The sequence below is a fragment of the Otolemur garnettii genome, unplaced genomic scaffold (genome assembly GCF_000181295.1).
Source record: "Otolemur garnettii isolate 467f Iridium unplaced genomic scaffold, OtoGar3 scaffold00004, whole genome shotgun sequence".
In the NCBI taxonomy this organism is placed as follows: domain Eukaryota; kingdom Metazoa; phylum Chordata; class Mammalia; order Primates; family Galagidae; genus Otolemur; species Otolemur garnettii.
In genome coordinates, this window is record NW_003852399.1 from 44718888 (window position 1) to 44728634 (window position 9747).

Sequence of the window (9747 nt, forward strand, 5' to 3'; positions counted from 1 at the left end):
GCGCGGCCAGGCCAATCGGGGTGCGCGGGGTGGGGCGGGGCCGCGGCCGCTGGCGGGCGTGGGGCCCAGCCCGGCCTCCCGCGCCTCCCCGCCGCCGGCCCACCGCCGCCTGCGCCTCCTCCTTCCCCAGAGAGTGGAGGCCGGCTGAGCCCCTGCGGAGCCGACGCACCGCCGCCGGGCAGGGGCGGTCGCGGAGGGCGGGGTCGCGGTCAGCCCAAGCCCTCGGGCTTAGCCTTCGCCCCTCCTCGGAGCGGCTGTCAATCAGCGGTGCGAGAAGCCTGATTGGCTGGGAGGAGGCTGTTGCCTGGGAGCTACCGCCCCCGCCTTCCCGCCCCCTCGCCCGCCTTTCCTACTCCCCCGCCCTCCCCGGGGCCCTGGGAAGGGGCTTAGCGTGGGAAAGGGATGGTTGAGTTTTAACCGGAGGCAGAGCGTGAGCGCGATCAGTGTGTGCGGAACGCGAGCAGCAGAGCGCGGAGAGGCACCGCTGTTGTTAACTCCTCCCTGCCCGCCGCGCCGACCCTCCCCTGGAGCCCCAGCGCAGCCAGCATGAAGCGAACTCACGCCGACTACAGCTCCTCCGATAGCGAGCTGGACGAGACCATAGAGGTGGAGAAGGAGAGTGCGGACGAGAGTGGGTGAGTTGACCACCGCGGAGCGGAGCCAGAGCGGGAGGCGGGCGCCGGCTGGTCGCGGTGGTGACAGCAGCCGAGGGCTGGGGCGCGCCGGTGCCCTGCGCTGACCTCTGCGCGTCATGGGCTTGCCACTGCCAGTGGCGAGGGACCCTTAAGGCGCTTTCAAGCCCACGTTGCTAAAACAGCCTGAGTGAGGAGGAAATGGGGGCTACATCTTAGATCACCTTCCCTAGCTTAACGGCGATATTTTTTTCCCCCTTCTCCTTTCAGAAACTTGAGTTCGGCTCTAGGTTCCATGTCCCCAACTACATCTTCCCAAATTTTGGCCAGGAAAAGAAGGAGAGGCGTGAGTCTCTTTACAATATTCCTTTCTTTTTGTTATTAATTAACGAAGAGAACACCTTTCTTCTCTTTGAGATTTACAGTGGTAATGGAAATGTCCTCCTTTGTTTTGCTCGCTTCCTACAGATAATTGAGAAGCGCAGAAGAGACCGGATCAATAACAGTTTGTCTGAGCTAAGGAGACTGGTACCCAGTGCTTTTGAGAAGCAGGTAATGGAGAAAGTAGGTAGAGTTTTCAGCGTAGCTTTATGCACCTTCTGAACCTCGTTTCTTTTAGAAAATAGCTGTGTTGCTTGTGCCTAGGAGATGAATTTGTACAGATTTCAAAATATTTCGTGAAGCCAACTCATTTTGTGTTTGCCCACACTTTAAGACTTACAAATTTATATCTGTAAAATATGTATATCTTATGTATAAATATGTGTATTTTGAGTTGTTCCCCAAAGGAACTTGTGCCGAATCATTATTTGCCATTTTTTTAAGGGATCTGCTAAGCTAGAAAAAGCTGAGATCTTGCAGATGACCGTGGATCACCTGAAAATGCTGCACACTGCGGGAGGGAAAGGTACGTGTCACTTGTTCTCTGGGGGTTCTGAGTGGTTGGGGTCGGGAGCACAGAAGCTGCAGGCCAGGATTGATGCAGTAGCTGCCTGATTTTTCTTTGTGGGTGGGAGGAAAACGGCTGGTGGTGTGTATGGTTAGACACACACAGAATTTTCTCCAGTGAATCCATCACTCTAGACCTTGGCAAATTAAGCTAGTGCAGCTTTTGAAAAATACCTGTTATTTTTGAGGTCCTCTATCATTGTGACAGCCCTGATTCAGATCAGGTAGTTCTCATATTTGTCCATTGCTATTTTGAGGAAGAGCTTTTTCTTTTTAATGTGGCCTTAATTTTGTATATAGGATTTAAAAAAATGAGCTGCCATATGACTCTTGAGGAAGGAAACCTTTTGTGGTTAAGTAGAGAAAACCTAGCTGGAGACCAAGGTCTGTGTGTCTGTCTCCAGCAGGAAAATGCTTTACTGGGGACCAAGTGCCTAAGAGCCCCACGATGATAACTTACATCTGTGTGTCTAATGAATTTCACTGCTCTGTGGTTTCTCTGTCCTTGATGTATTTTTTGTTGTTGTTGAGGGGAAACATTAAAGGAATGAACATAGTTTCATCTGCTGGTAGGGTATAATTCCAATTTCTGCTCGGCAGCTTCTAATTGGACTTTGAACTTGCATTAGCAAACACGTTCTGTTCATATTAATATATGCAAAGATTTCAGTAGACATCAAAATATTTGGACTTTTGGAAGAACTGGTGAGTGCCCTGTCTTAAGGATGTAGGTATTTCCCAGGAACTAAAAAAATGCCCCGGGGATTGAAGAAATATGGGAAATAAGCAAAGCCCTGAGGTTTTTCCTTTGTTCTTTTCCTCAGGCTATTTTGACGCTCACGCCCTTGCTATGGACTACCGGAGTTTGGGGTTTCGGGAATGCCTGGCAGAAGTTGCCCGTTACCTGAGCATCATAGAAGGACTAGATGCTTCTGACCCACTTCGAGTCCGACTGGTCTCACATCTCAACAATTACGCTTCCCAGCGGGAAGCTGCCAGCGGCGCCCACACGGGCCTTGGACATATTCCCTGGGGGAGCGCCTTCGGACACCACCCGCACATCGCACACCCTTTGTTGCTGCCCCAGAATGGCCACGGGAACACTGGCACCACAGCCTCGCCCACGGAACCCCACCACCAAGGCCGGTTGGCCTCGGCACATCCGGAGGCGCCCGCCTTGCGAGCGCCCCCTAGCGGCGGCCTTGGACCGGTGCTCCCCGTGGTCACCTCCGCCTCCAAACTTTCGCCTCCTCTGCTCTCCTCGGTGGCCTCTCTGTCGGCTTTCCCCTTCTCTTTCGGGTCCTTTCACTTACTCTCTCCCAACGCACTGAGCCCTTCGGCACCCACGCAGGCAGCAAATCTTGGCAAGCCCTATAGACCTTGGGGGACAGAGATTGGAGCTTTTTAAGGAACTGATCTAGAACGAGGGAGGGGAAAGCTTAAAAATCCCAGCTGGGCTGGACTGTTGCCAACACCACCTTAAAGTCGTCAGTAAAAGTAAAAAGGAAAAAGGTACACTTTCAGATAAGTTGTTTTTTTTTAAAGACTAAAGGTTTGTTGGTTTACTTTTTAATTTTTTTTTTTATCATGCCATGTATTAGCAGTTTTTGAAACTAGTTGTTAAATTTTGTTCAAAACATTAAATTGAAATAGTATAAACCACCACCTGTGATAGGTTTGTACTGTGCCTAATTTACTTTGTAAACCAGAATGATTCCATTTTTGCCTCCAAGTTTTGGGACTCTTAACATTTAGTATTTTGGGTCTGTTTTCCATCTTGTATAGTTATGGTCTGTTCTTAGAATTAATTTTCCAAACCACTATGCTTAATGTTAACATGATTCAGTTGGTTAAGATTCTGACAGATTATATGAATATTCTTTTGGGGGGGGAACTTAATGAAGTTTATATTTCTAAACAAAGCGTTGACAAATCAGATGATCAGCTTTATCCAAGAAAGAAGACTAGTAACTTCTCTGCCTTCTGCAATAGTCAGGTGGATGTACAGACTATTGATGTCCCTGAATCCATGTGACCAACTGCTGTTGTGTGTCAGGACTTGCAGTTCTGGCTTAATTAGGAGAGAGCCACTGGTAAGTTTGGTAGGAGAGGAAACTAAAGATTATTGCCTAGAATATGCCTGCATTTACCAGCCCCAGCAACGCAGTCAAGTTTTAATCTCACAGATCTCACATTCACAGATGTTAGCATGGATAAGTGATCATGGTGTGCAAGTGGTCAATTGAATAGTACAGTGGGACCTGTTAAATGTATAACCTAATTTCCCTGGAATTTTCTTTTCACTGGAAATTTTTATGTTGCATTTTCCTTTTGGCGCATGGAAACGTGGTTGTTGAGATATTTAAAAGGGCTTTTCTGCCTTCTCTTTGGTTTATTTAATTTGATTTGGGCTATAAAAGTGTTATTTTACAGGTTTATCCTTTTAGCAGGTGTAGTTTAAACAACCTCCACTGAACTGGGTTGACCCCTGTTGTACTGTTGTATTGTGACTAAATAAAAAAGAAAGAACAAAATATACTGCTGTGTATGTTTTACATACCTCGGGCTTCCCTTCTATTGGCTAAGAAAAAAATAAATGTTCCTTCATTTTCACTTTGCTTTGATTGGTTTTTATGTGTTCACCAGTATCATTATTCTTGGACTTTTAAACTGCATGAATTTGTGCCATAGAATAAGGTGACTTAATTAGAATACAGAACTCTGGCTTTTCTCCCACAAAGAGTCATAATAGCATACACCTTTTACTATTATGTGAGATAGTCTGGCCATCTAAGGACTTGGAAAGCTTAAATCAGACTGGGGCTTTCAGGGCTGGGAAAGGACTATGATAAAATCTTTTAAAAACCAATTTGATTGTTAGACAAATATCTACTGAGTACCTACTGTGTGCTCAGTTATACACTGAGAAAATGGAAAATTCATTCATTTCTTGCACTTTTTTTTTTAAATGGCAAGGCAAGAAGACCCTAATGTTATTATCTCTGAGACCCCGTGCAGGGGCTCAGGGAAACTGTGGCCTGAAGAGCAGTGACAGGCTGTAATTCTGCACCTGCACAACACCAGGAATCTTCCCTGGTCTTGTTTCCATGGAATTTGTTTAACCCTTTAATTGCATTGGACTCCGGAGCTGTGTAGTGAGCAAGCTAACATATGCTTTAGGTTAGAACAAAATGCTGCCAGAACAGAGGTGGTAATCTGGGCCCCAGGGGAGAGGAGTGTCTTCTCATTGCCTTAAAGGTAGTCTCCTGCCAATTTAGGAGTGCTACCTCTCAGCTATGGAGGAGTGTCCCTTGATTCTGAGGGTGGTGGGGAGGAGGATAAAACCCACTCTGGCAGATGATAAAATAGAGCCTCCCCCCAACATTGAGCTCCTCCTCCCTTCTTTGGTGAAAAAACGAAGACAGGAGGCAAAGAGAAGACTGTGAACTTGAGCAGCAAGGATTTCGGAGTCCCTGTGAAGGGACGGGAGACTGGCATTTGTGCGATTGTTAGTTTCCAGGGCTAGAGTCCTCTCAAACCTTCTTTGTGTGGCCTCAGATGTTGGTCCCTCTTGGAAGGCACAGCTCTGCTTAGCTCTGCCTGTGCTGCGCACTCTTTCTGTCTGTCATGTGGCTGTGATGAAAAGTGTTATGATAATTTCTGCCAAGTGTCAGTTTAATTTTAGCAACTGCGATTTCCAATGGCATTACAGCATTACTGAATAGCATGGTGCTTACTGTCTTAGACTCTGTTGCCATTACACAGGTTTAGATGGCTGCTAATGTGGCAAGAAGTTAAGCTTCATATTTTGCTGGCTCTGCTGAAAGAGCTGTGAAGCTATAAATCATGTACATGTTACACTGGTCCCAGCAATGACAGCTCTATCATGATCCGGGTAGTTACTTTTCCTTCTTTTGGGGTGGGGGAAGGCCTGGCAGCTCATTTTCCAGATTACATACTTTCTATAGAAATAGTCTCTTTCTGAGCCCCCTCAAGGTGACAGTTATCTGGGAGTGGTGAAGGTAGAGTCTGAGCTTGACCATTATGAGCCAGTAGTGTATAGAAAATGAAATAGTCAGAAAACCCCTCTATTTCTATTCTGAATTATTGCAGTAAGAAAAAAAATGAACATCAGCATCATTAATGCCAGCATACTTTTGCATTATATAGATATATGTTTATGATACACCTACCCTTGTAAACAAACATTTTTTAGATGACCTATATGTTTGCCTTATGAGGAAAATAACTTGTAATATCACTAGTCGTAAAGACTCTTGAAAAGCCTCAATAATTACCTATTTAATTTCATTAAATATATTACTGTGAATTAATGAAGTGAAGGATGGATGGGCAGAATTCTCACATAAAAAGCCTCTTAACAGAAACATCCAAGAAATATTGTTTCTAATTTATTCAGCATAGCTAAGTTAAGATGCAATTTTTATTCTACTTTTCATTGCCCCACTCTGTGACTCACTAAAATCATGATATTTTAAATATAGATTACTTAAATTTAAAAATCCCTCAGAAAATGTTCTTTCTCCTAGTTATACTTTTCTCCAGCCCTTCTGGTCTATACAAGTATCACAGCTTTGATGCCTTCATTAGTTTCCAGTGACAATTTATAATTAAAATAACTTCAGAGCTAACATCATCTGAGATGATGCTTCAAGGGTGGCCCAATTTCTTTCACAAGTAGAGCTCTGGTGAATGGGGCATCCTGGGAAGGGGACCAGAACTCTGGCTCCAGTTTTGAGTGACCTTGGATAAGTCATTAAAATTCTCTGAACCCCATTTTTCTCATCAGTTAAATAAAGTAGTTGGACTGGATGGAGGTCCTAAGTGCACGCTCACAGCAATAGGCAGTACTGGGGAGAAGGGTGGTGGGATCAGGCCAGCGAGTGAGTGATTAACGCAGGGAGCATGCATTCCCCACACCCATTCTGTCTCCAGGTCTGGCTGAAAAGTCAGTTGTTTCCACACAGATATTTTGCTTCACTGTTGGCATATCTTTTCAAATAACAGCATCTATTGATTGGTAAATAATTCCATCAAAACCTGTCTGCCAGTGAGACTGAGCCAGTGGGCCTAAGCCGTTTCTCAGCTTCTCTGGGTGGCCTAAGATACTTGTCTCTAACCCAACATCTCTAAACTGAATAGCTCGCTGGAGAGCTAGAGCTTTCAAATATCTTTGTCGTGCGTGGCCTTTGAGTATGCTAAATGAATAAACAGAAGCCTAAAATGAAAGGAGCAAGGCAGTAATTAGGCAGTTGTAGGCAATATCACGAATGATCATAGGCAGAGTTTTTAAAAAACGACTTCTGGACTGTCAGATTTCCTCCAGGTAAAATAAAGCAAGAAGAGATAAGCAAAAGCAGCCTTTTTGTTCTAAGTCTTGACACTTTTTCCAGGTGCTCTGACTTGGTCCTGGTGTTCATTTTACCACGGAGAAAGACAAGTTCTCAGCCTGGTGGCCTTGAGATGAAAGAGTGAGTGTGTAGCTTGCTTGTGACTCAGCACGCTGAAGTACCAAAAGGCGCCATCTGATTTCAGGAAGTAAGAAGTCCAGGCAAAAAGCAAGCTGTTTTGAACTTCAACCTGAAATATAATGCCCTCCTTGATCTTGATGAGCTGCAGGGCTTTTCTCTCAGATCCTTCAGCGTTCTGCTTTGGGGTAGAGGCAGGGAGAGAGGAGAAAAACAACAAAGAAAAAAGATCCGCAGATCTCTCTTTCTGACCTGTCTGTTGTCACCGACATATATTTACTACAGAACTGTTCCCCTAAGCCTATATGTCCCCGAAAAACCCAAAGTAAGTAAGTGTCCCTCTGAAAGGTGGCCCTGGGAACATAAACAGGTTTTTGGATTTTGTATTAGTGGGTTACAATATCATGAATCTTTATAGTTTGGTGATGAAATTTCCCATGGTATCTACTCCTATGTTAGTATTTTTTTCCTCAAGCGCCTTATGTTGGGTTTTGACCTATACTCAAGTTAAAAGACTCTTAGTCACTCATAGGCAGTTGTGAGGCCATCTATGTTTTGATCTAACAGAAGAGACTTGAAAACATCATGTTTTCGCCAGAAAAAGACTGGCTGTTCTCTGTGAGAGAGTTGATGACCGATAATTTTCTATAGCCACATTTGATGTGTGTACGTAGATATGTATGTCTCTCCTGAAGCATAATTCTCTCCCTAGTATCATAGACATGTTCCACAAACGTGGGATTGAATCATAAAATTAAAGAATGGCATATCTGAGTCTTGGGTCATCTTCTTGGACCTCCTTTCCTGTGGCTTGTTTTCCCCACTTCTCCCCCCACACTTGCTCTCTGCTGTAATCTGCTTCAGGCCCTGTTCAAAGGCCCCCTTCCCCATGAGGTCTTCCCGGACCGTCCTGTAAAACAGTCCCCCCCTCTCCATCCACACTCCTAACGCCCTCTACCTCTCCTTCCTCTGGTCGTCTTCTGCACGTATCTGGCATTATCCGACAGAGTGGAGGAGTATTTCATTATTTATTAATATTTGTTTACTGTACGTTTCTGCCTCGGTGGTTCTATAGTTCTGTCACTTAAAAGAGCACTTAGTGGACTGGAGGGTCTCCATAAATATTTGTTAGATGAACGTATCAATCCAATCCACCCGGTAGTTACATTAAGAAGCAGAGCACAAGAGATACAAATCAGTGTGTCTCTAGCCCCTCCAGTTCCCGGTTCCAATCTTTTATTTTACAAACTACCAGGGTAGGTGATTTTACATTTCACTTTAGGACTTTCTCTTCACTATTATAAAATCCTGCTTAAAAAAAAAAATCTAACTGAAGCATCACTCTTCTTCAAGTCTATTTCCCTTTTTTGGGTGTGACTAGCGGGAATGTAGGGACCTTGTTCACCTTCCTTCTATTACCTGATAGGCTCTTCATTCATCTTCTTTCCACCTTCTTTCTCTCCAGTTAGGACGACTCAGTGTTTTTTGCCAAGGTGCATTTTAGTACGACCTTTTGGGATGGGGGTGAGGGGAACACACTAAACCGTGTTTATAAAAGTGGAGAGAAGAACAGAAGTTCCATTATGGGAGCAGAGTATATACCACCCGGGGTTCACGAGAGAGTAAGATAGCCAAAGTGTTTAAACTAAATGTGAAAAGGTTAAAGGGACCAGGATGTCATAGTCTGTGATAAATTGGAGGCTGAACGAGGAGTAGGTAAGTTATCGTTTTGAGTAAGAATTGTATGAAAGTGGAGGCCAGTGGTTCTTAGGTGGAGACCCATACCCTCCAACAGGCAGAGGCCAGTAGAGTGGTGATGGGCAGGGAGCTGCACTCCTGACCTGGGTTCTGACAATCAGTCTGCAGTGGGTTTGTAGAAGGATCCTGAGTGCAGCGATTTCTTTTATCTGGGAACAAGCTGAGTGTGTAAAAGCAGTAAGATGTTACATCCTAAAGAACCAAACCTCCTTTGGGGCCTAATTCCACCTACAGGGTTTTTAACAGAAGGCCAAACTATCCCTTCCATGTTCAACAAAAGCCCCCTTAGCTGAACTTGACCCCAGCTTACGTGAGAAGACTGGGGAAAGAGAGGAAAAGGAAATTATTGGCATTGTGAGGACCTGGCCTAGTGGTTTTTTTTTTTTTTTTTTTTTTTTTTTAAACTCTCCTCCCTGTAGGGATTAGGTGAATTAAAACGTTTCATGAGGGACTGCAGTGGCTACATGAGGTGATAGGATTCATGAAAAGTGGATTTGGGGCTCAAAGAAACAGCTGCTTCTTTCTGCACAGGGTGCATTTCTTGGAAATGCAGGGGATTAGGATGAAGCTGAACATCTCCCCTAAAATACCATGCACACCGTCTACTTGGGAAGCATCCCATCAGCAGAGGCCTCCAGCAGCACAAGGAAAACAGCAGAGGCAGCATGAGAACATGGTCCCCCCTTCCAATTTGTATGAGGAGGTGTTTTCTTCCCTCTCTCTCTCCCTCAACCAGTGTAGGTAACCTTGGGAGGAATACTAGAATCCAAACTAGCCTAGAACAACGAGGCCCATCCCACCTTTCAAGGTACAGGAGGAGGGAGAGAAGTCAAGGGCAAATGGTGCCTCTCCTCCTTCCCAAGCCTTCCTCCCACACTATAGCTGACATCAGGAAGGGGGACTAGTTTTAAATGAAAAAG

The 9747-nt window shown here is 45.0% G+C and overlaps 1 protein-coding gene across 3 annotated transcripts; it reads left to right on the forward strand.

The window, feature by feature from the left end:
- The first annotated feature begins 345 nt into the window (after positions 1-345).
- HEY1 (hes related family bHLH transcription factor with YRPW motif 1) lies at positions 346-4113 on the forward strand. 3 transcript variants are annotated; one of them, XM_012809689.1, is made up of 5 exons: positions 346-635; positions 903-978; positions 1101-1196; positions 1458-1539; positions 2405-4113. In XM_012809689.1, the coding sequence occupies exons 1-5, from the start codon at positions 547-549 to the stop codon at positions 2986-2988; spliced, it is 927 nt and encodes a 308-aa protein (XP_012665143.1). In that variant the 5' UTR covers positions 346-546; the 3' UTR covers positions 2989-4113. The 3 variants fall into 3 exon arrangements, with proteins under 3 accessions (XP_012665143.1, XP_003782583.1, XP_012665150.1); XM_003782535.2 differs by having other exon boundaries at positions 1101-1184; XM_012809696.1 differs by lacking the exons at positions 346-635; positions 903-978; positions 1101-1196; positions 1458-1539 and adding an exon at positions 1697-1964.
- Positions 4114-9747: the final 5634 nt, after the last annotated feature.

Coding starts and splice junctions, on each gene's coding strand:
- HEY1 (XM_012809689.1), top strand. CDS start 547: ATGAAGCGAACTCACGCCGACTACAGCTCCTCCGATAGCGAGCTGGAC. Junction 979..1,100: donor CCAGGAAAAGAAGGAGAGGC/GTGAGTCTCTTT, acceptor CGCTTCCTACAG/ATAATTGAGAAGCGCAGAAG. Junction 1,540..2,404: donor GCACACTGCGGGAGGGAAAG/GTACGTGTCACT, acceptor TCTTTTCCTCAG/GCTATTTTGACGCTCACGCC.